General features: G+C 37.4%; 1 protein-coding gene across 2 annotated transcripts in view; it reads left to right on the top strand.

Moving 5' to 3' along the window:
* The window catches only part of UGT8 (UDP glycosyltransferase 8), an 86,033-nt gene that overhangs the window by 6,211 nt on the left and 52,947 nt on the right, over window positions 1–26,875 (top strand). For both annotated transcript variants that reach the window (XM_042935649.1, XM_042935650.1), the window contains exon 2: window positions 23,389–24,212. In XM_042935649.1, the coding sequence (XP_042791583.1) occupies window positions 23,391–24,212 (822 nt within the window). In that variant the 5' untranslated portion in view covers window positions 23,389–23,390. The remainder of the gene's footprint in view (window positions 1–23,388; window positions 24,213–26,875) is intronic.

Raw genomic sequence — 26,875 nt, 5'->3', positions numbered from 1 at the left:
ATTTCTAATAACTGTTTTTGAGTGAAATGAAATTAGATGATCAGCATGTTTTAGTTTTTTATTCTTATCCTTATCCTTATCCTTATCCTTATCCTTATCCTTATCCTTATCCTTATCCTTATCCTTATTCTTACTCTTATTCTTATTCTTATTTTTTTGAGAGGGGAAGAGGGCAGAGGGAGAGAGAGAATCCTAAGCAGGCTCCACACGTGGAGCCCCATGCAGGACTCCATCTCATCACTGTGAGATCATGACCTGAGCCGAAATCAAAAGTCTGACGCTCAATCCACTAAGCTCCCAAGGCGCCCATAAAGTCAATATTTTTAAGGTGACTCATTATGTGTGTAGTTTTCATGTGTTTTATGTGTGCAGTTTTTAATCTCTGATGATGTTCTTTACTTAAAATTCTCTAGTCACACTTGTTTTTTTTTACCAGGATCTCTGTATTTTGGAGTTGAATTTTGGTGCTTTTTGTTCACTGCACTAACTTCCTCACAGTGTATGATCTTGTTCTTGCAAAGCATAGTAGTCTGTGTAGTCCATGTTGTGTATTCACCAACTCAGTTTTAGACTATGTACTGCCCTGCTCAACACTGCCTTAAGATATGACAAATGCTAAGTTGAAATTGATTTGGACACACGTGCCATGCTTAGGTCAGCATTTCCGAGTGCAGAGCCAGAGAAAAATGGAACCTTTGGATTTATGAATGGCAGGTATCTAGGACAGCATAGGTCAGTTCATACTCTTTGGCTAGAAATTTGTATAAGTATTAAAACATTTGGAAAGCATGTGTAATTAGGAACATTTCAGACATACTGTGTATTTTGCTCTTAGCCTTGTGCTATTTATTTGTATTGTTAATAATCAAAATAATCACTATATTTATTATATTTGCCTTGACTTGAGTTAGATAATAGAAATACATCTGTAGGAATTCCAATTTACTGACAATTTTACATTATAACTGATTTGGTAAATATTTGCTTGATTTTGGAATATCATTCATACAAAATATGTGTAAAATTATTATGCACTTTTCAGTCTGTTTTTAAAAGAATTAATACTTGAAATATTTTCAAGATGCTGAGTCATAATTTTTTAGCTATTTCATTGGCTATAACTAATTTTAATAAATAATAACTGTAATAACCGTAGGGCTGATTTTCCCCAAAGTGAGATGTTTTAGTTTAATAATATGTCCTCATGAATTTTTAAAAACTTTTTTAATGTTTATTTATTTTTGAGAGAGAGGCAGCGTGCAAGTGGGGGAGGGGCAGAGTGAGAGAGGGAGACACAGAACCTGAAGGCTCCAGGCTCTGAGCTGTCAGCACAGAGCCCTATGAGGGGCTCAATCTCATGAGCTGTGAGATCGTGACCTGAGCTGAAGTGGGACGCTTAACCGATTGAGCCACCCAGGTGCCCCCTCATGAATTTTTTTTAATGTTTTCCTGTTTGTTTGTTTGTTTGTTTTTCTTAAGTTTGTTTATTTTGAGAGAGACAGAGAGCGAGTGTGAGTGGGGACAGAGATAGAGGGTAGAGAATCCCAGGCAGGCTCTGGGCTGTCAGCAGTCCCATGAACCATGAGATCATGATCTGAGCCAAAACCAACAGTCGGCACTCGACTGATTAAGTCACCCAGGTGCCCCGTCCTTGTGTATTTTTAAATTATTTTTTAAAAAGGAAGTAGAATCCAGTGTATTTTTTGTATGTTCCTGAAAAGTTGTGTAAAAATTCAATTTTTATAAACTGACTCATATTTATAGAATTTAAAATAAAGGTGATGGGTATACAGATGTTTGTTAGTCTTTATACTTTTCTGTATGTTTGAAATATTTTACAGTAAAAAATGTGGACAAACGTGGACACTAAGCATATCAGTGTACCCAGAGACTTTGTTATTTAAAGCAAAATTTTATTTTCCATAAAAAGAATCCTATTTTGATTAATCTGTTTTGCAAATTCAAATTTTCCTAATCTACTTAAGGAAACACACACCACCACCACTCTGCCACTAACTTAGGCATTCTTCTATACCACATTTTTGAATGTAGTCATAGCCACCAGAATTTCTTAAATTTCTAAATTAAGATAAAGGCTTAATGTAATTCTCATCTCATAAAATCCCTTATTCTTTTTTTGTTTTTTTGAAGTTTATTTATTTATTTTGAGAGAGACAGAGACAGCAAAAGTCGGGGAGGGGCAGAGAGAGACCGAGAGTGTGAGAGAACCCCAAGCAGGCTCTGTGCTGCCAGCTCAGAGTCCGACATGGACTTGAACTCAGGAGACCTTGAGACCATGACTTGAGCTGAAACCAACAGTCTGATGCTTAGCTGACTGAGCCACCCAGGTGCCCCATTATATCTCTTATTCTAAAGGGGAGACATCAACAGAAGGATGTTTCCTTTTTTTTACACTAGCAGTGGAATGAATGATTCAGTAGTGTTGCCTTCCTGCTTTGAGAGAGTTGTTCTAAGACTGGGCAGTTAGTGCAGGCCCTGCAGGCCCTTCCCTGTGGGTTCTCATACAGAAAGGCCCTTGTGCTTTACATAGCTATTGCATTTGTGCTGTTGTGCCTGTTGTTCATTTGTACTCTACCAGCCAATCAGGAGAGCAGGGCTTAGAGGAAAACTAGTCAAACAGGTTTTCCCCGTCTATTTAAATGGGGGGAAAGCACTGAAATTTGTGGATAAGGTCAAGGGTGAAACTATTTTAAGGAGTATTAATGCTAATCACTGACTCTTATTTTCTCCTGGGTTTTGAAAATACTTTGGGGGCATATGTGAGAATATATCTTAATGGAGCTAGAGTGAGCGTAAGGGAAACAGAAAGAAGTAAATAAGAAATAGGGAATTAGAACAAGGTAGAGAGAGGGAAAGGGAAAACAATAGTGGAGAGGAAAAAAACCCAAGAGGAAGAGGACAAGTGTTTCCACGTCCTATCTAGCCTTTGTGTAAGCTTTGATCTGAGAATGAGTTTAATTAAAACAAGCAAACACCTGCAGTCTTCAATATCCAAAATAGGGAACATTCTACTGGGTCAGGGCTGAGGCTTGGTAGGAATATTCGTGGGAAAATGTTGTAGTTACTATCTCTTAACACTGACTTTATCTTGCAAGTAAGTACACAGTTCCTTGAACAATAGTAAAATGTTATATTCATACAGCTTTTTTGTAGTTTGCAAATCCCTTACTCATACACTCTATTGTTTTATCCTCATTCCTCTCCTGAGCATCCAGTAGATAGTCATGTTTTACAACCTATGATCTGGGCTTGCAGAACTCTTAAGTAACTGCTGGTGGTCACTAGGAGAGGCTGTGAGGATTTGGTGTTGGAACACAGGCTTCTTTCCTAGAGCTGTGCCCTGGAACCACAGCTGACCAACCACCTGCTGAAACCTGGACCCTATTGAAATGACCTCTAAGTAAGTCTTTCTTTAGACCTCACCAGAGTCTTTTTACCCACCTACTGAGATTTTCTTCCCCTTTACCCTCTGGAATGGTGAGCTAGTCATGCTCATGGATTGGGGTTTTATTACGAATAAATGATTCACAGATTTGCAAGTCTAGTTCGGACTTCTTAGGTACTCTCTCTTTGTAGAGTCTCCAGGTCTGACACCCTCACTTGCCTGTCTTCAGGCATAGATTTTGGTGTTATTTTGGAGTCCAACCTCTCCTTTTCCCCTTATATCTAGCCTGGTCCCTAATTCCATCACTGTCTTCACAAAGATCTTTCACACATTGATACTTTCCATTCACTTTCTGCTGTCCCTGTCGCTTCCTGACCACATCAGTGCCTCCTTCTCACCATACCCTGGACCTTGTTTTCTCCACTCTCCATTCCTCACTGGGTTGCATTTGCCTTCCACGAGTGCTATTTGACTGTGCCATTCGTTTTCACATGAGAAATTCCAGCTTTCAGGGTTCTTACTGTCCAGCTGCATTCTGATCATCCTCCAACAGTTTTCCATTTATCAGGTTCCGTTTATTCCTGGAGGTATAAATGGATATTCCTCCACCTGATTCTTCTGCTTTTGTTTCTCTCTGTACTTAGCAAAGTTTCATTCTTCACTATGTTGACCCTCAAGTTCCATCTCAGATATTGCTTCCCAGTCTCTTGTGCTTTTCTTTGGATTTCTTTTTTACCTGTGCTGATGATCCTTTAACACTTAATTAGATTAATTCTCCAAGGAGAGTATGAGCTCTTAGAAGGTGGGCTCTCATTCATAGTTGCCTCGTAATGCCTTGGACAAACATACTGATGACAGGATATTCAAATATAATTGAATGGTATCTTTAGTGACTCATAAGGCAGCAAAGAAGGTCCATTCTCCAATTTTCTATATGTATATTGCTGCTTTTGCCCTTTTGTTCTTTCCCAACTGCATTATTCAAACTTGAAATGTTCCATTATTTTATTTTTAAATGAAATATTCTATTCTACAGAGACCACTGTATCACTTAGTCACAACAGACAAAATAAAGTCTGATGTGTTATTATCTGCTACCTCTATATTATAGGTCCTTTGAACTCTATTATAATATAATATTTATTATAGTTTAGTAGGTTTTTCTTTTTGAGTTTACCTGGGGCTTCTAATGGATGGAAGTACATTCACAGCCAGCTCTAGGTAAGGCTAATAAAAGGAAATAAGGACAGAGATAACTAAGTGTATTTAGTTTTTGTTTTGTGTTTATATTTGAATGTAAACACACCTGATATCATGAAACAGTAGGTGGAGAAAAAAAATGATTACACACATGAGAAAGATCTGACTTCAGAGTCATTTGAATGGCTCCCTTCCTCCCCACCCCCCCCAGATAAGACATTAGATACTAATTAATTCAAAGCACCAGTTCAGGCCAAGTTCTTTTTTCCCTCTTCTGTGGTTATTTCCTCCTTTGGCAATCAGCAGAATTCTCTGGTTTGAAACGTCTCCTTCCCTATCTCTTTCTGGGTAGGGCAGTAGGAGTGGGAATAGGAATAAGAACATATTTTAAGGAATCTCTTCACTAAAAGAAAAAGAAAATAAGCAGGTTTGGTAAAACTATTAATAAGAAATGATGCCTGACTCTGTTATTTGCCGGTTTTAATTTTTTTTTTTTTTAATTCTCCAGAGCTATGTTATTTTGATCAATTAGACTTTATCTGAGCATATGCTTTGGAATACTGTTTTTCTTCAAATTTTACAACTATGCAAAAATATACGGATACAGCCTCCTCTGGCTGTCCTGCTCCCTCCTTTTGCTATCTCTCTCTCTTTCTTTCTTCACCAGCCTGCCCTTCTGGAGATAATGTCCCTGTCTTTGATGGGGAATTCAGAAGAGGGATCCTAGTGATTGGGTTACAAATTGGAGGGAGGGATATCGGAGCTGGGGCATAGGGTTCTGCCCATCACTAACATAGGAGGTGGTCATTTTGTTCAAATCACCCTGTATAGGGGTGCCTGGATGGTTCAGTTGGTTAAACATCCCACTTTGGCTCAGGTCATGATCTTGTGGCCCCGTGTCAGGCTCTGTGCTGACAGCTGAGGGCCTGGAGGCTGCTTCAAATTCTGTGTCTCCCTCTCTCTCTGGCTCTCCCCTGCTCTCTCCCCTGCTCGCTCGCTCTCTCTCTCTCTCTCTCTCTCTCTGCCTCCCTCAAAAATAAATACACAGTAAAAAATCTTAAATTTTTTTAATTAAAAAAAAATCACCCTGTATAGTAGTTATCTAGCCTCTGTATGGGTCCTAAGTGCTTTTTGCTTTCTCATCATTTTTTTTACCAGTAAAAATACTTCAGCTTACAAATTTGATACTGCTTAAATGCATTTCTATTCCTCCTCATACACTTCTGCCCAAAGCGTATGACATAGGAGACGTTTTGAATCAGACACGCTGGAGGACTATATGGTGAGTATCTGTAACATACACAAATTCATTCACCCATTCATTCAACAATCAGTCTATTATATGATAGAACTCTTCCACCTTAGAGCCAAAATACATGGTGTTTTTTTTTTTAAAATCTAGTATAAAATTTAAAAGTTTTATGTAGAAAGGTTTAAAAAGGTCTTTATTAAGGCTTCTCAGAAACTGCTTTTGATTTGTATATCTCAGAATTTAAGAAAAAGTTGATCGATTATCTGACATATGACAGTGGCAACTTTTGAGAGTCTTTGTATGGTACTGGTAAAGGGTCCTGGATTAGGACTAAAGAAACCTGAGTGCTAGTTCCAACTCAGCCAGTGAGTAACTACAAACTTAGCCAAGGGATGCTAGGCGACCGCCCCCTGGAGACCTTGTCCCTTTCTCTACAGATGAGAGGATTTGAACTTGGTTATCTTTAGTCTTTAAATTGGGACTTTGACATTTTTTAAAGTGAGAATGCATACTTTAAGAATATTTGGTATCATTTCATAACAAATATATAAAGTACCAGTGTTTAAGTATATTTATATTATGTTTGCAAGCCTAATAACAATAGCAATGCTATACAAAAGACTTCTCTGGACTTGATTCATCATGCTGAATATCAGTTACCATTCTGGATGCTAAGAAGGCACAAAATTATGTTTTCGCCTGTTAGTAAGAAAGCATCAGAGAAGTAAGTTTTGTCTTTTTACAGAACCTACCAAAATCTTCCTCTTCTGGGGAATAATGTAATTTTGCTGTTTTATCTAATACCCTGCTGTTAGTGATTATGCTGGCATTTTATAGGACATCATTGGGAAAATTTGTTGTTAGTTCATTCTTCTGGACTTCCAAGGAATTGAACAGGGAAATATCCAGAAGTTGTTTTTGTTCTGATTTGGTTTTGGTTATATTTGTACAGGCATTTTTGGTTCTAAAATATGTTTAAGATATCACTTGGAAATTTATTCTGTGACTCTTAATCTTAATGTAGATAATGTTAAAATCTGCTTAAACTATTGATAGTAGCAAAAGGATATTATTAATAAAGAAGAGAAACAATCTTGTGATATTTTGTGATCCTGGTACATTTCTGCAGCCTTAAGAATGTCTGTATAATGATGTGTTGAAAACCTGTTTCCCTGGGGGGGTGCCTGGCTGCCTCAATGGTAGAATACGTGACTCTTGATCTCCGGGCTTTGAGTTTGAGCCCCATGTTGGGTATAGAGATTACTTAAAAAAATAATAAAATATTTTTTAAAAACCTGTTTCCCCACACGTGAATAAACCTTGAGGTGGGAGAGGATGAAAATTTAATCTAGATTTCCTCCACATTCACTGTGGTGTTCTAAGAATTAAAATCCCAATGAAAGAGAGTTATAAAAATTCCTAACAAAACATTTTAAAACATTAATCAGGCATCAGTTTTCTTTTAAGAAACCATATACCTATAAGAATTTAAAGTCTTATGCAGTCTTATTTATGAAACTTTTCTCATTTGCTTAAAGATGAGATCAGAATAAAAACAAAGAATTTCCTTTTTGTTCGCTGAATGTTGATCACATGATGCAGTTGCCTGGAGATAACTGGTACCGAGCTGGTCTTGAGGAGATGAAGAAAAAGAAACCCACACTTATTCCTGTATGATTTATATATATGTATATCATACATACATATTTTTTTTAAAACTGGTTACGTGATAAAGATCGAAAGTGTCTTTTTTAAAAAATATTTATTCATTTAGAAAGAGAGAGAGCATGAGCGTGTGAGCTGTGGAGGGACAGAAAGAGAATCCCAAGCAGGTTCTACGCTGTCAACATAGAGCTCAGCTCAACGTGGGGCTCAATCTCACAAACTGTGAGATCATGACTTGGGCGGAAATCAAGAGTCAGACACTTAACTGACTGAGCCACCCAGGTGCTCCAAGATCGAAAGTCTCTTAATGCCACTGTTTTCTTTATTAAAAAAGAATTACCTTTGTTAAAATTCCAGACTTTTATCTCTGTTAGTGATCCTTAAAATGGTGCCTAAACCAGCAGCATCAGCATCACCTGGGAATTTGTTGGAAATGCAAATTTGGGGCTCATCCCAGATCTATGGAATCAGAAACTGTGAGGACAGGGCCAATAGTTTTTGTTTTACTAGCTCTCCAGGTGGTTCTGATGCATGCCAAGGTTGGAGAACCACTGATCTCTGATACTAAATATAATCAATTCAGGTTTTCTGATCATTTTAGGGACAAAAGAAAAATTAGGTTTAAATTTCAAAATGCTTTCCTGTTACTAATTCCCTGGTTAGTTTTTATAACCTAAACTTAAGCTATTGTGTTTTATTTACAAATTGCTTATTTACGCATATTCAAGTATTCATAGTGCATTTAAAACACACACACACACACACACACACACACTCTCTCTCTCTCTCTCTCTCTCTCCTCTGTTTATTAAAAACAACAAACAAAATGGGTTGGATTAGTTGTTTACTTTTGTGTATTTTGCTATGATTTTGTGTAAGGGCAGTCCAGTGGTTCTCAATATTATAATTACTTGGAGAGCATTAAATAAAAGCAAAAAAATAAATGCTAAGACCTATGAGGTCTTATCTCCAGAAATTCTGATTTAATTGATAAGTTTAGGGGTAGTAGACTTTCAGGCATCTCTAGCTTTTCCAAACATCCCAGGTGATTATAACGTATGGTCAGGATTGGGAGACACTGGCATGTAGCCGTATGTTCAAAGATTGGCTTACCTACCACATAACGGTCCCTTAAAAAATTATATAGGTAAATTAGTTCCTTTCCTTATTATAAGCAGATTGTCTTTTGTTTTCCAGTAGGTTACTGTATTGTTGACTGGTTGACCATGTTATTAATCAGGTTTTATTGCTCTTAATTCTAACTCTTGGCTTTACCCCAAATCCTTTCTTACCAAAGTACAGTCCATGTACCTGCATCACTGGATAGCACCAGAGAGCTTGTCAGAAGTAAATAATTTGGCACACTAGACATACTGAGTCAGAATTTGCATTCTAACAGTATCCCTGTAAAATTTGTCTTCACACTACAGATTCTTTGTAACATAAAGCTTAAGATTCATTTTCTCAATTTTTTTTTCCTTAGCATCTATTTGGTCTTAACTACTTTTATGAACCAACTCATACCAATGTCATTACACCTATTTTTAAAATTGTTTTTAAGTTTATTTATTTATTTTGAGAGAGACAGAGACAGCACGAGCTGAGGAAGGGCAGTGAGAGAGGGAGAGAGAGAGAATCTCAAGCAGGTTCCACACTGCTAGCACAGAGCCTGATTTGGGACTCAAACCCAGAAAGCCAAGAGTCAGACACTTAACCAACTGAACCACCCACGACCTTTTAAACCTATTTTTACATCTATTTTTTAGTAAGGTCTTTTAATTGTAAGAGATCTCCAGGACCGTCTAATTTCATAGTCTTAATTGGCAGATGAAGAAAATTAGGCACCAAGAAATTAAATGACTTGGCCCAAATTACAAAGGCTACTGATTTGGGGATCTATAGACACATGCCATACCTATTTTTATTTTTTCTTGCATCATAGAGACTTCACTGTAGGGTCACCTAAAATGATGTTATTTTCATAGTGTAAGCAACTGGAAATATGAGCTTCCCAAAAAGATAGTCTTAGGTTACCCTAGTATGACACACAGCTAAAACCCAACATTTTAAATACACGTTGACATTTGTTTAAATTATCTATCTAGTGTGACATTGATTAATACTTTACTGATACTTTAATATTTCAAGTTATCTTATTATAATTTGTGGGATTAAATGATCATGGGAAAGTTGAATATTAAACTGAATGAAAATGAAAAGCTACTGCCGTGTTCTTATAAATTTCCAAAACTGCATTTGTGTGCCTGAGATATTATAGGTACTTTATAACAGTACATTAAAAACATACACTTTGGGGTTGCTTGTTTGTTTATTCTGAGTTCCTCAAGATCCTGGGCTGGGGATTGTGACTTTTCTGAATACCCAGAACAAGTGAAATTTAACTCGGGTCTTTATATTTCAGATCCACATGCCCTTTGAATCACTTATGTATCTCTTAATGCACATAAGGATTGAGTAGTAGATCCTTGTCTCTCAATCCGGTGGTTGAACTGCATCAAAATCTCCAAATGCTTATTAGAAATGCAGATTTTGGGGGTTCTTTCTCCCCAGACTTCCTAACAGCCTGTGTGATGAAGAAACCATGGAATCTGTATTTTTAATAAGCACCACAGGTGATTGTTTAGGACAGGAACGTTGGAGAACCATTTCATGAGATTAAATATGTGTGTTTAAAATAATTAAATTTAATCACTGTTATCAAGCATTAATTTGACCCATATTATATCCAAGGTACTAAGTTGCAATGTCTGTTGGTATCCATATTATCCTATTTTTCTTTCCCTTTTTTTTTCTTGTTTTTATCTTACTTCCCCCCACCTGATGATCAGAGAAGGGCCCCAGGAGGGCCTGGGCCAGCTATCACTGATAAGGGAAGAGCATTGGGTTTCTCCTGACAGCTTCACCATCTGTACTAGATGTCTGAATAGATACTGGTAGTGTAGGCAAGTGTTAAGTGCGGCTAACTCGGAGTGCGGGACGACAACAGAGGACAACAAAAACATTCTTCGTGACCTCTCCTGCGCGAGGAGGTTTTCATGAGCTCCTTGGCACTAGTCTAAGTCCCAGGTGCAGGATTAAAAATTTTGAGTGGTCTTACTACTGGCTTATTCCTTTCAGTAATTTGTGTGTATGAAGAAAGATCTGCCTGTGTGTTTCTTTTACAAATTCATATTCATCTTGTTTTCTTTAAGGTGTTAGGAATGTGGTGTGAATAATAGACTATTTTCTGTTGTGCCTTTTGATATTATTAGACACAAATAGTATCCAAAAAAGCAAAAATGTGTTAGAAATTTTGGCTAAAAGCTTTTGACAAGTAGCTTTGATTTGTTTTTTGTTTGTTTGTTTTGTATTTTTGAGAGAGAGAGAGTGCACAACAAGCAGGAGAGGAGCAGAGGGAGAGGGAGAGGGTGAGGGAGAGAGAGAGGGAGAATCCTAAGCAGGCTCCATGCTGTCAGCTCAGAGCCCTATGTGGAGTTCAATCCCACAAAGTGAGATGATGACCTGAGCGGAAATCAAGAGTCAGGCGCTTAACAGACTGAGCCACCTAGGTGCCCCTGGATTTATTTGTTTTTTTTTAATTTGTGAAATGGAGCCCACTTTCTTTCTTTGCATTTAGCATATTCCAGTTGAATTTTTGTAGTTAAATCGTGCACTTCCATACATATATGTAAGTATCTGTGATTTTTCTCAATGAGTAAAAACCATTAATTTGGGAAAGTGGTAGTTTTGAAAATCTAAGTTATCTATCTTTATTAACGACTGACAGACAACCTTAGTGGTTCTGTTGCCAGTGTAGGGTTTTGGTTGTTGTTGTTGTTTTCTTTTCCTTTCCTTTCCTTTCCTTTCCTTTCCTTTCCTTTCCTTTCCTTTCCTTTCCTTTCCTTTTCTCTTTTCTTTTCTTCTCTTTTCTTCTCTTTTCCTTTCTTTTCTTTTCTATTTTCCTCTCTATTTTCTTTTCTTTTCTTTTTTCTTTCTTTCTTTTCTTTTTGTTTTTTAACCCAGATTGCACCCTTACTTAATTAAAAATGCCTATTGCCAGATCAACAGTTTTTGTGAGGTGGGAAGGAATATTAACCAACAATGGGTGGCCTTAATTTTCTAAATTATCTCTCCTCACCCTCCCACACCCAGTCAAGGTGTTCCCATTTCATAGTGTGATTTTAGGGGACTCCTTCCTTTTAGTAGTTTACTTGCAAGAAGACAGTCCTAATTAATTTCAGAACTCAAGATATTGCCTGCATATGAAAGATGAATGCTTAAACCTGGGCTGTTGAATAACTCTGTAGCAATAAAATGGAGCCATCCCCGAGTTAGCCCACAGTTACAGTTTTCTTCAGCTTTATTTTCTTCCTCCCTTCCTATGGTGGGATAAAAGTAGGTTAAAAATGGATATGAACCTCTGAAGTATGCTACATGTAGATCCTGCTCAAGTTCTTGTCCTACTCAGTCTGACTATCCTTGTCCGTAAAATGGGAACAACACTTTTTCTTTGGTATGGTCTCTCAGTGTAAAATGAGATCATGCTCATAAAGCCTGTAATGCAGGGAAGGTACATAGTACAATGGAGCTCTTTATAAGATATGCTGTTTATTGATAGTTTTACGTTAGGATATAAGTCACAAACCATAGAGGGACCAGCTCGTTCCATTTTGTCCAGATAGAACACTGAAAGTTCCACATCCTGGAAATCCCCTCAGTTCTGGGCAAAGCAGGATGGTTAGTCATCCTAGTGTGGGAAACAGAGACTCAAAATAAAGTGCCTTTAAGACAGTAGTTTAGTTGTGTCACAGAGAATGGCCATAATGAGCACAAGCAAGGAAAAGAGCTGGTATTCTGCTTCCACAGTGTGGATTCAAGTATCTTTGTTGTTGCACTATTCCTGGTTTATACTTCTGCCTACGTGGTCAGTCCGGGATGTTAATCATTACCCTGTGCTCATTCCTGCTAGCAGGAAGGTGAAAATTGAAACCTCTCAAGGCATAAATCAGAAACTGCACATATCACTTTTGCTTCTGTCCCATGCACATGTACCAGAACTTACTTATATGGCCAAAACTAGCTCCTAGAGAGGCTAGGAAATGTCTTAGGTCTTTCTGGCTGTGAGCCAAGTAGAAGTAGAGGATTCCATTACTAGAAAAGAAAACTATATGCCACAGCAGTCTCTTGTATGCCTATTATGGCATCCAACAAATTCCAGCTTCTTGTCACATTCTTTTGTTATTTAATATAATGGTCACTTGCAAATTGAATGTGTAAGAAGTTAACAAATAAGATGAAAAAAGACCCCTAGACTTAAGTAAAAACTGAAATGGAACCTATACTTTGATACTTTCTTCCTCCAACTGCAATATCCATTATCCTAGAAACTTTCTCCATTATTGGGATGTGTAACTAATGTCAGTACTTCAGGCTTTTGATAAATCAAAAAGCTTTTGATTTAGAATTTTGTTTAGAAATAAGACAATTGATAAAATTACATTTCATTCATTTAAGATTAAAGAAAAAAAATGGGACCATTAGTGGCTGTGCCTGTGGTCCAACTACATACCCTGGCTCAAAATCACAATTGCAGTCAATTCATTCAGTAACTATTTATTGAGCACTTACTACATGGTTAACAATGGAAATAAAATAGTTACCTACTTTTACTAAAATTCCAACCTTTTTGGAGCTTAAATTGTGCTAGAGGATACAGAAATTAGATTTTTTTTTTTTTTTGGCTTTTTTAAACTGGAGTAAAATTAGCATTCAGTGTTATATTAGTTTTAGGTGTACAATAATTAGTTTTAGGTATAAAATAGTGACTGGACAATCCTGTACATCACTCGGTGCTCACCACGATAAGTGTCACTATTTGTCACTGTACAATGTAATTACAATATTATTGACTGTATTCCCTGTGTTGTTCATTTCAATTCCATGACTTGTTTCATAACTTTTGTACCTCTTACTTTATAGATTGTACCTTTTAACCCCCTTTTATCTATTTCACCCACACCCTCCTCCCCCACTTCCTTCCCTTTGGCGACTGCCAGTTTGTTCTCTGTATTTAAGAGTGTTTTTTGTTTGTTCATGTTTATTTTTTAGATTCCATATATAAGGGAAATTATACAGTATTTGTCTTTCTCTGACTTGTTTCACTCAGGATAACACCCCCTAGGTCCATCCATGTTGTTGCAAATGGCAAGAACTCATTCCTTTTTATGGCTGAGTAATACATTGTGCATATATACTACCTCTTTATCCATTTATCTATCGATGGGCACTTTGGTTGCTTCCATGTCTTGGCTATTGTAAACAATGCTGCAATAAACATAAAGGTACAGGTATCTTTTCAAATTAAGTGTTTTCATTTTCTCTGGGTAAACACCCAATAGTGGAATTATTATTGGATCATATGATATTTCTGTTTTTAATTTTTGAAGAATCTCTATACTGTTTTCCACTTTGCCTTGCACTAATTTACCTTTCATTAACAGTGCACAAGGTTCCCTTTTCTCTACATCCTCCAGGACACTTATTATCTCTTGTCTTTTTGATACTAGCCATTCTGACTAGTGTGAGGTGATATCCCACTGTGGTTTTAATTTGCATTTCCTTGATGATTAGTGATGTTTGTGGTGCCTAAATGGGATGTCTCTGAATTGGATGGGAGCCCCTGAGGTGAGGATCTATGGAAGCCCAAGACAAAGGAGGTGAAAGAATTCACCTGAAGCAGAACAAAGGAGCTAAAAGTTTATTGAATAAACCACTAGGCAGTAGAGGGCAGGACCGCAGAGAGGCTATCTGCTAGGAGGCAGGAGGGGGCTTCTTTTACTGAGGGAAAGTGAGGAGTATGGGGACCTATGGAATTTTCCCTTTTTTGGTAACTGTGCCTAGTTGTAAGTAGCCCATTGTTTGGTTAGGGCCTGTGGATATTTTGAGATATGGGTGCCTGATGGGCCTGTGTGTATTCAGCCAGGTGGTCTCTGTGGGCCCTTTCTATATTCCGTTGCTCAAGCCTGTTTGCCTGAAAGTGGCCTCCAAAATGTTGGACATCTTTCTGTGGGTCTGTTGATCATCTGTATGTCTTTTTTTGGAAAAAAATGTCTATTAAGGTCCTTTGCCTAATTTTTAAGAAGATTTTTGAGTTGTATAAGGTCTTTGTATATTTTGCAAATAAACCCCATATTGGATATATCCTTTGCAAATATCTTCTTCCATTCACCGGGTTGCCCTTTTGTTTTGTTTATAGTTCCCTTTGCTGTGCAAAAACTTTGTATTTTTGTGTAGTCCCAGTAGTTTATTTTTTGCTTTTGTTTCCCTTGCCTAAGGAGACCTATCTAAAAAAATGTTGATAAGGCTGATTTCCAAGAGATTACTGTCCATATTTTCTTTTAGGAGTTTTATGGTTTAAGGTCTCACATTTAGGTCTTTAATCCATTTTTACTTTATTTTTGTTGATGGTGTAAGAAAGTGGTCCAGTTTCTTTTGCATGTGGCTGTTCAGTTTTCCCAACACCATTTATTGAAAAGACCATCTTTTCCCCATTGTATGTTCTTGCCTCCTTTGTTGTAGGTTACTTGACCACTTGGGTGTGAGTTTATTTCTGGACTCTCTATCCTGTTCTCTTGGTCTATCTCTGTGTTTTTGTGTCGGTACCATACCGTTTGATTACTATGACTTGTAGTATATCTTGAAATCTGGGATTGTGGTACCTTCAGCTTTGTTCTTCTTTCTCAAGATCGCTTTCACTATTTGGGTCTTTTATGGATCCATACAGATTTTAGGATTCTTTGTTCTATTTCTATGAAAAATGCTATTGGCATTTATTTAAAAGCACTAGTAATGATGTCTAATTAGTCTTTATTTTGATGGATTTGATTTTTGTTTATTTTTCTTTATTTTTTCTGGATGGCATTTTCCTAGGTTTACTTATAAAAGGTGCTTTGAAGACAGATGAAATTATTCTAATATTTCATGTAGTACCAAGGTTGACTTCTGGTGGCAGTTATGATTGACATGTTGTTTTCATGTTATTGCAGTCATTATAATTAAATGCCAGAGAAACTTAAAAAGTACTGAGAATTTTAGCTGTTCATTTACCAGACTACATAATCTATTTTTTCTAAATAGTTCAATTCGCCACATACAGACATGATTTTAAATGTCCCATTAGCCTTTTTTTTTCCTTTAATGAGAAAACACTTTGATTCTTATTTAAAATGACAGTCTATTTTTTTTTAAGTTTTTATCGAAATACCACTTAGTTGGGATGCCTCAGGTGGCTCAGTCAGTTAGGCGTCCGGCTTCGGCTCAGGTCATGATCTCGGGGTCAGTGAGTTCGAGCCCCAAGTCGGGCCCTGTGCTGACAGCTCAGAGCCTGGAGCCTGCTTCAGATTCTGTGTCTCCCTCTCTGTCTGCCCCTCCCCTGCTCACTCTCTGTCTCTGTCTCTCTCTCTCTCAAAAATAAAAATAAAAAAAAAAATAGAAATACCACTTAGTTAACATACAGTGTAATATTAGTTTCAGGTGTACAAGATAGCGATTCAGCACTTCCATACATCACCTGGTTCTTATCACAAGTGCACTCCTTAATCCTCATCACCTATGTCACCCATACCTCCAACCACTTCACCTCTGGTAACCATCAGTTTGTTCTCTAGAGATAAGAGTCTGTGTTTGGTTTGCCTCTCTCTCTCTGTCTCTCTCATTCCCTCACTCTCTTGTTTTCTCCCTTTGCTCCTGAATTGCTAAGCTGCTAGGCTGGTTGGCTGTCAAAATTTAACTTCTTCCCTGTAGTTTATGTGCTTGCCATTTTTTTTATATATATAGTTCATCCTCATGTATGCTTTCCAGCTCAGTATTATTCATGGTTTAATCTCAAATAGCAAAAACCAGAGAAATGATTCTTTCATGTGGTAGCCAAAGACCATTCCCCGTCTGTCTTTCTTCCTTCCTTCCTTTCTTTTTCTTTCTTTCTTTCTTTCTTTCTTTCTTTCTTTCTTTCTTTCTCTTTTTATAAGTAGATGGAAATAGCACTTTAAAGTAAGGTTGCTCGAGGTCTAGTAAGGTATTAGACTCTGGTATTTTTAGACTCCTGTTTGAGAAAATAAGAAAAATCAGGGGTTAATGAAGCCTATTTTTTTTTTATCTTTAAAAAAATCTCAGAGTAATGGGGTGTTCTGGTGTCAGATTTCAGCTGAAGTGAACCATTGAGGTTTAGGAACAGGAAAAATACAGCTAATCTATTTTTTTCTGGTGTTCTAAGGGTTTGGTCTTAGAGGGATCACTTTTGCAAATGAGTGTTTTGGATTTGCAGCGTTCAAGTAAAGTGCCACTCTGATATCCTTGTTTTGCTGAATCCATTTACCCCTAAATGTTAAACGGCTTCCCTATGCCCTGAGGTGGGTCCTTTGATTAAAATTGGCATTGTTTCTTGTCTCAAATGCAAGTATATAGATAATTTTTAATTTAAGAAGAAAGGGAGAGCTGAAATGCAAAAGGAAATTTGTTTAGAGTCTTTGAATTCAGGATTTTCTTCAATATTGTGACAGTGGAGTACAAGTAGCAGTGGCATCTCAGAGCCAAGAGAGAATTTGGAGGGGAGAAGGGATTGATCATCAATGTATAGCGTTAGAGAGAAGTCCAATCAGGGAAGTGTTGGGGGAACAAAAGGGCATTTGCGTGAATATTAAGAGGTATTTGGTGCCCTCAACAATGAGTGTTTGGGCAGAGTGGTGGTGGAGACCATGCCAAGCTGTAATCATTTGGGGAGTAAGTGGAGCCCAGCGAATAGACACGGATATTTTTAGACATTGGACTCCAAGAGGAGAGTGGGAGTAAGGCTGCAGCTAAAGAGGCATGGAAATGGAATGAGTATGTTATAAATATTATCTAGTTTTGGTAGAAAACTTCAAAAGCCTGGAAATATAAAATAGGAGGAGAAAACAAAATTCCTCAATTTGACAATCCAGATTTCTGATTTCTGTTTGTTTTCAGATTTCTGATAAGTTTGTTATCAGATAAGTTACTTTGTCATCTATATAATCATTTAGTGTATATACATAATACATATAATTTTATTTCTTTATGTTATGAGCATTTTCTCATGTTAAAAATGTTTAAAACTCAGTTTTGATGGTTCTATAATACTCCATCGTAAAATGTACTATGATGTGATTAATCCTCTATTGCTGGATTCCTGGTAGTTTCTGGCTGTTTGCTGTTAGAAGTGAATACAGGAACATCTTTGTACATACATGTTGATATACCTGATTTATAGTACTTACATAAATAACTATAAAATGATGGGCCAGTTGTTTTTCAGAACATTTGCACCGATTTATATTTTTACCAACTGCCTAAAACTGTGTTGTCATTCAAAATGATGTACTTGCTACTTTTCACGAAAGTAAAATCTAGTTTGTTTTGTTCAGTCATTCGGCAAATTTAAGCTCCTAGCCTCTAACTGGGAGGTTGAGTTCAAACTGTGTGTATGGATGCGGCATGTACAGTGACCAGTACTTTCTCTAGGGTGACAGGTAAGGGGCTAAAAGCCACCTCTTGTAAACCAGCATTAAGAGGTTTTACCCTGAGTTATCAGTTCTCATCACTCTTCGGGCCACCGATCTGTTCATCTAGGGAACCGATGTGCATTTTTACTTTGGGCAGTACATGCGGCTGCGGCTGCTTTGCGCCCATGGGAGTGAAGAGAAGATGTGATAGGTGGGGGAAACAACTTTATCTCCTCTTTACAGAGCTCTTCCCCTTGGTTTCTTGCTGCTCCCACCACTCTTGCTCCCAGACTTGTCCACTGAAGCTCTCAGCCATTCTGGAAGCAGTTTTCACCTCTGCTACAGGCTTCTCTGTGTGTTCTGGGTCATGACTTCTTCCATTCACTTTTATTCCTCAATAAGCTATTCTTGGCATTTGTTTTCTAGAAATCCATTTCACTGATGACTGTAGCCCTGCCCACACCTCATTTCCTCATAACAATTTTCAGAGATATTAGGTTTCCCTATTATATTCTTGGCTTTCATTTCTAAAGAAGCTTTAGGAAGAAAGGAATAGAAACACTTATGTTCAGTTAGCCATCTTGGGCTGGAAACCTCTGCTCCAGATGTCTTTTTTTTTTTTTAATTTTATTTATTTATTTATGTATTTATTTAACGTTTATTTATTTTTGAGACAGGGAGAGACAGAGCATGAACAGGGGAGGGGCAGAGAGAGAGGGAGACACAGAATCTGAAGCAGGCTCCAGGCTCTGAGCCATCAGCCCAGAGCCCGACGCGGGGCTCGAACTCATGGACCGCGAGATCATGACCTGAGCCGAAGTCGGACGCTCAACCGACTGAGCCACCCAGGCGCCCCAGCCAGATGTCTTAAACATTCCCAAAATATTTAACGATTATGTAGTCGAATCTAATAGTATCTGTAATGAGGATTTCTTTCTTTGCTTTATGCTCATTTTCCACCTCTTTCCAGTGATCATTTAAAGTGCAACACTTTTATTGGATGTATGAAAAAAAATTAACACTAGTCTGTCTGATTTATCAATTTATAATATGGGAACGATTGACTTTTCTCAAATACCACCTTTCATTAAAGTAGTAGAGTATTTCTAAATACTTAGTATTATTTCCACATGTATGCCTTTGGAGAAAGGCTTGCCATACTTAGGATAGCAAACAAATATCCTTTTTAGTTAATTTCAAGGCATTTTATGTACTTTATTATTATAAATGAGATTTTTTTATCACATATTATTTAAAAGCAATGCTTATTATTTTTATTAAGAGAAGAGTAACACCTACATGTCCATTGTAGAAAATGTTAAATTAAAATCCTTTGTTATTTACACTATTATATGCATATTATAAGTAATATACATTTCACTTAGTAATATGCATTTAAGTTTCTTTGCTTTTAATGGCTTGTAGTCCATATTCTTTTTAGCATTGAGTAATATTCCATTCTACTTTATTTATCCATTTACCTACTAGAAGACATCTTGGTTCCTTCCAAGTTTTGGCAATTATGAATAAGGCTGCCATACACATCCATGTGCAGGCTTTTGTGTGCACATACGCTTTTAGCTCCTTTGGATGAATACCAAGTAGCACAAATGCTGGATCATATGGTAAATGTATATTTAGTTTTGTAAGCGGCCACCAGCCTGTCATCCAAAGTGGCTGTACCATTTTACATTCCCACCAGCAACAAATGAGGGTTCCTGTTGCTCTGTATTCTCTTCAGCATTTAGTTGTCACTGTTCTGGATTTTGGCCATTCTGACAGGTGTGTAGTAGTATCTCATTGTGCTTTTAATTTGCATTTGCTTGATATATGACGTGGAGTGTCTTCTCATGTGCTCATTTGCCATCTGTAGATTTTCTTTGTGAGTTGTCTATTAAGGTCTTTGGCCCTTTTTGAAATCAGGTTGGTTGCTTTCTTCTTGTTGAATTTTAAGAGTTCTTTGTGTATTTTGGAGAACAGTCCTTTATCAGCTGTGTCTTTCCCAATTATTTCCTCCCAGTCTGTGGCTTATCTTCTTATTCTCTTGGCATTATCTTTCTCAGAGCAGAAGTTTTTACTATTAGTGAACTCCAGCTTATCAGTAGACACATCCTGATAAGTCTGGACTAGCAATAGCCTCACCATTTGTTGGTAGTCGTGTTGCTCATTCTGTTACCCGCCACAACGATGTTTATCAGAGTAAAGTGCTGTTGTAGTACTTCATAATTAATTTTGTATTTGAACAATTTTATATCTGTAGAAATGATGCTTCTTTGTTGGTCATTAATTTTTTTTTCACAAAGCATCAGTAGACATTGTTTTTAGAAGATATTTTTTCCCACAAATATTGGTATATTTACATAACTACTTTTAAAATCTATATGTACAGAATGTATGCACTTTTTCTAACCTTATATTAGTACTGTAGCCACTGGTACTAAATTAATTAAGCCACATGTTAAAATTTAAAATTCAGTTCCTCGATCACACTAACTACACTTCAGCTGCTCAATATTGGATAGTCGTGATAGAGAACATTTTCATCTTCACAGAAAACTCTTTTGAACAATGCTGTTCTTGAACATAAGCACTTGTGCATTAAAAAAACAGCCACTTTCCTCAGTCGATTGGGCATCCGACTTGAGCTCAGGTCATGGTCTCCTGATTCCTGAGTTCGAGCCCGGTGTCGGGCTCTGTACTAACAGCTCAGAACCTGCAGCCTGCTTCGGATTCTGTGTCTCCCTCTCTTTCTGCCCCTTCCTCGCTTGCTATCTTTCCCTCTCTCTCTCTCTGTCTCAAAACTGAATTAACATTTAAAAAAAAAATCGCAGAAAATGATGTCATTTTACTTTGTAGTAATTTCTGAAATAAAATATTAAAATAAAAAAGTAAGACTAGAGTAAAAAGCTCAGTGAAAGGATTTGTTTCCCTACTATTATTTTTTGTGTTTTGTTTTGTGTCTTATGTGTCTATGATAGATAAAGCAGTGGTTTTAACTGTAGCTGAATGAACTGTGTGTTCACTGCTCAGCTAGATGCAAAACACAGTAGACAAAGCCGTTCCTACCATTAGTCCATCCGTTGGTATGTCTTCTTGAACATGCAAACCATGGCAGGTAGTATTAATCACAGCAGTGGACACTAGCTGCTGAAATACTGCTTTTGCATAAATCTCATCCCTGGAATTGAGAACGTGTCTACTGAAAATCCTTAATTTTTAATTCCTTGGAATTGGGAGCCTGCACCAGAGAGGTACATTAGAGAGATGGTACAGAGGAATGAAGGCCTGGAAAGTTTCCTCCAGAATTGGCTATTTAATTTTTTTTCTTCATTGACCTTGTAATTATAGAATAAACTTACTTCATTGCTATAGAAATAGTGTTTTCTCTAAATTTGTTTTTTTAAAGCCCTCATTAATTCAAGCAATAGTTAACACAGGCTCTTCTATGCTTATAATGGGCATTACTTCAATTTACTCTTAATGGTATAGTATCAACTCATCTAGAAATAGTTTGAAAATTTCCTTGGAGTGAGAGAAGGAAGAGGCACCTGGAATTATAATGTATTTTGTAGTTTAGTCTTTTTTTTAATTAAAAAAAATTAGTTTTTATTTTTTCTTGAGAGGGAAAGAGAGAGAGAGAGTGAGCAGGGGCAGAGAGAGAGGGAGACACAGAATCTGAAGCAGGCTCCAGGCTCTGAGCTGTCAGCACATACCCCGATGCGGGGCTTGAACCCATGAACTGTGAGATCATGATCTGAGCTGAAATCAGACGCTCAACCGACTGGGCCACCCAGGCACCCCTATAGTTTAAATCTTGATATGAGAAGAATCTATCATTTGCCCGCTATTGATTTCTTTTTTGTTTTTTGCAGTGTGTTTGAATGTTGAGAAGGTATAGTTGCTAAAACTTCATTTAGATGGTGGGAATTTGTACAAGTAGGGTAGTTAATATATGATAATGAATGAAAATGGTTATTGATTTGGTGATGTGCATATAAATCTATTCTAAGTTGTTCCTTGAAGTAAAAATATCCAGTTTGCATGGGTAATTATTATTTACATGGGTTTTGTTCGTGTGTTTGTTTGTTTTCAGTTTGGAGGCTAATTTAGAGTCTAAGTAAAAATTATACTGGGTCGGGTAGGAGGAATTTGCACACTATATAGACCCCACAGGTAGAACACTTATTTCTAAAAACTGATTGAGGACAACTCTAACTATTGTACATAATCCACTAACATGAAAAGGTAGAAGTGATAGGTATCACCTGTACAACCATGATCTAACTTGCCATTTGCACCTGACTTACAAGTACAACGCAGGAAGTGTGGTCTGGCACACACTTGTTAATCGATCACTTCTATAAACATCTACATAGATCTGGTTAACTCCCTTGAACTTTTCTATTAAAAGTTTTTCTTTTAATGTCCGGAAATGAATTAGCAAATTGCTATAAATTACATAGAGACTGCCAGGATACATAAGTGTATTTAGATAGAGGGGAAATTCACATAAAAGGTAATCTTTCCTGTAGAAAAATGTTCTTTATATAGAACTGTTACTTGAAAGGATTATTTTTTAAAACAATCTTTCTTTGGTATGCTTTGGTCATAATTGGGAACGTAACTGCTGTGATAAAATGATTTAAAGAGACACATACATGCTGATGCACCCAGAAATCAAAAGTCTTGGCCCTTCTTCCTGGGATTAACATTAATCTTCAATTAAAAGATAAACAGTGTTGGGGCACCTGGGTAGCTCAGTTGGTTAAGCACCAGCTTCGGCACAGGTCATGGTCTCGCCATTTGTGGGTTCGAGCCCTGGTTGAGCTCTGTGCTGACAGCTCAAACAGAGCCTGGAGCCTGCATTGGATTCTGTGTCTCCATCTCTCTCTCTCCCCGTCCCCCACTCCTGCTCTGTCTCTCTCTCAAAAAATAAATAAACATCAAAAAAAATTTAAAGGAAGATAAACAATGTTTCATAGATATTGTGATTATTCGAAGAAGAGAGATCTTTCATTCAATCTTATAGAAGTTTTATTTCAGATTTCTGAAATCTAGTTCTCAGAAAGTATCTAGTTCTCTATTACTGATGGAGTTATGTGCTCTGCAACGGATATATTTTAAATGTATTTCAGTTTCTGTCAGCTTTGCTGTCAGTTCTGTACTTTAAAAAAATTATCTTTTAAAAATAGAGAGGTAATTAGAACAAATATCAGGATACTTTTAAACAGTGATCCTTAGACAAAATATTGGATCATCAAATACTTTGAAAGAAGTCTTTGTGATTGTTTGTTTTGAATGGTAAGGACTATACTTTGTTTTAAGTCTTTTTCTGGTTGTCATTTCAGCGATGAAGTCTTACACTCCGTATTTCGTGCTCCTGTGGAGTGCGGTTGGGATAGCGAAGGCTGCCAAAATCATCATCGTGCCGCCAATTATGTTTGAAAGCCATATGTACATTTTCAAGACACTAGCCTCAGCCTTGCACGAGAGAGGCCACCGTACAGTGTTTCTTCTCTCTGAAGGCAGAGACATCGCGCCATCTAATCATTACAGCCTCCAGCGCTACCCAGGGATTTTTAACAGTACCACCTCGGATGCTTTCCTGCAGTCCAAAATGCGGAATATTTTCTCTGGGAGATTGACAGCAATCGAACTGTTTGACATACTGGATCACTATACTAAGAACTGTGATATGATGGTTGGCAACCGTGCCCTGATTCAGGGTCTAAAAAAGGAAAAGTTTGACCTGCTGCTGGTGGACCCTAATGACATGTGTGGATTTGTGATAGCTCATCTTTTAGGGGTTAAATATGCTGTATTTTCAACTGGCCTTTGGTATCCTGCTGAAGTGGGTGCTCCTGCCCCATTAGCTTACGTCCCGGAGTTTAACTCACTCCTCACAGACCACATGAACTTGCTGCAAAGGATGAAAAATACCGGCGTTTACCTCATTTCCAGATTAGGGGTCAGCTTTCTGGTTCTTCCCAAGTATGAAAGGATAATGCAGAAGTACAACCTGCTGCCGGAGAAGTCCATGTATGACTTGGTCCATGGGTCCAGTCTGTGGATGCTGTGTACAGATGTAGCACTGGAGTTCCCGAGACCCACTCTGCCTAATGTTGTGTATGTAGGAGGAATCCTAACCAAACCGGCCAGCCCACTACCAGAAGTAAGGTTTGCTGAACTCCTTGGTAATCTTTTCTAAATACAGAGGTCAATTTAATCGGTTTTGAGTTTCGGAAGAGATAGGATTGGTTATTGTTGGCTAACCGATGCTGCTCTAAAAAGTAGTTAAGACAATAGATCCCTACCAGGGTCCCTTCTTTTGTGGATGCCATTCCCCTGGAACACGTTTCTGCTTTGATGGAGCATTTCTACACTGCTGAGGGGCCATTCTATATGGTCAATAGAGTGGCTGGAAATCTATTTTTGATTAAGTAATAACGATAGTGTGTGAGGAGAATGTAGTTATTAGATAGTTAGCTTTAATGAATGTGAGTTTTTTTGCTTTTAATTAAACAGAGTTCTGTCTGTTCTTTGCCAGAAGCACGATTACAGGTCTCCACATCTAGATTAGGTTCAGTGAACTCAAATAAATAGGAGACCATGTAAATAGAGGTTCTTCTTTCAGCAATCACAACCACAAGAAAGTCCAACAATGAAAACGAGGTAGTAACTTCCATCAAACTAGGGAGCCAACTAATTTTTAGTAAGCAACTATAACTCTTTTAAAGAAATCCTATTCTGTTGCAATTTCATTTCAAAGATGGAACTGATTGAACTTGAACAAAGCCTGTCTCATACCTAAGTCAGACCTAAATTCTTTTTTCCTGGTTGAGCTGTCAATAAATCCCTTGTGTTCTCTTCTCCATCACAGTGTGTTTTCTTAGGTATCTCAAACTTGCAGGAGCCATGCTCATATATCTGTTGTTGTAGGGTTTCCTAACCCCAGATTGGTTCTCTGTATTTAATCTCAGCATCTGATGTCATTTACCAGGAAGCAATGAGTTGTTCTACAATTTTGTCCTCTACTGAAACTATTTCTACTCTTGAAAATCTGAAAAGAGCCACTCACAACAACTCTGCTAAATTACTCATTTCTAGCTCTCGTCACTACGTATCGAAAAAAATTTGTTAAGGACTTGATGAAGAGCAAATCCAGACATTTTTATATATGCATCAGATAAGGACAATCACTGGGCAGCATTTTCTCATGGAGAAAGAATGTGATTGGAATATACAGCCAGCCTGTAGGCTTTTCTAATCCATTTATTAGAAGTATATTTAATAAATAACACCTTGATATATTTCGTGTAACATGAAAAAAATAGAACTTGCCAGATCTGTGGCCCATACCACCCTAGCATTTCAATCAGATGTCGCCAATGGAGGCTGTGAGGGCACAATTGTTCTCTCTGCATCAAATATAAAGGATAGGAATTAACCTCAGCTTTTCTCAGCCATTCACAAATTTATCCAAGCCCATTTCGAATCCTTAAGTATTCTCTGCCAGAGTCACTGTGTTATATATTAACTCCTCTTCCTAAAGGTAGCTAAAATCAGATTTAGAAGTAGCTTCTACAAGACTTGATAAGGAAGTCTGTTTTTACTCTGAGTCATTCATAATATTACACAGATGAGCCCTGTTCCCTCCCGGTGTTCATTTTTTTTTCTCAGCCAGAGCACTGTCCTTCTGCCTGCTCCATTTGGTTTCTGTTTTGGTGCTGTCTCCCTTCGGACTGAAAAAGAAATGCATGATGAAAAGGAATGTTCTGATGAGTCTTCAGTCCCTGTACATCTGTCTTGAGTTGCAGCAACTTGAGCTACATAAGCACAGAATAATATTTTATGTTTTGTTTTCTATCCACTGCCCTTCATTAAGATACATACATAGCATGTGAGAATGTTTCTTTTTTTCCTATAACCCAAGCTTATCTTTTCCCCCATGGGTCCCTCTGCCCGTTAGTTTCACTATTTTATTTTACTTTTAAAGTATCTTTTGAGTGGGTTTGGAGCCTTATATACGATTATTACTCCAAATGTTTTCTGATTTGCATAATTTCTAGGGTGATGCTGGTTTGACCTACTTTGTGGGCTTCCCTGTTCTTTTTTTCTCTTTGGGTGTTTTGTAATGATTCTTTTAAGGATGTGCTTTTTATTTGCAATGGACACTTTGGCTGTGCCAGTTATGGTATGTGCATGTGTTATGTAGATCTAGGTAAATGTATTATTCCCATTGAAAGTGTCTTACTTAGTTCGTAAGTGTGAAGGGCCGTTTTCAGTTCAGTATGCCACTTACAAAGTTTTTCACCAGGGAACATTTTGAAGAATGATGTGTCTTACACTTTCAGATATTTCTTACTCTGGTGAGGTTTTATATGCTTAGGAACACATGTGTTCCTACTGGGATTTCTCTAGTAGACTTCTCTGATATGATAAACTGTACCTCAGGGTTCTACAAGTTAATGAGTTTCTCAAATGCCTGTATTATTTTCAGGTCATAGTTGTGACACTAAAATAATAGGGCCCAGCAAGTGGCCGTTTAGAACACATGATTCACTAATAACAGCTTAATTGTTAACTGCCTTGGTATCTTACATTGGGGATGGATTAGGTGTTCCAGATGTCTGGAAATGATTTGACAGTGGGATTTCATTTCAAAACCTGGGATGAAAGGCTACAGAAAATTTCTAAAAGACACTTTTTAGAAGCTTTCATAATGTTTGAGCCTAGAGAAACTCTAGAGAGCATCTAGTTCAGTTCCATTAATTTAGTTTATTTTTCTCCCCTCAAAATACAGAGAATAGTCCATTCATTTGTCACATAGGAGAT

Source organism: Panthera leo, chromosome B1 (genome assembly GCF_018350215.1).
Source record: "Panthera leo isolate Ple1 chromosome B1, P.leo_Ple1_pat1.1, whole genome shotgun sequence".
NCBI lineage: Eukaryota > Metazoa > Chordata > Mammalia > Carnivora > Felidae > Panthera > Panthera leo.
The sequence above is the reverse complement of the archived record's forward strand: the minus strand, read 5'-3'. Positions and strand labels throughout refer to the sequence as shown.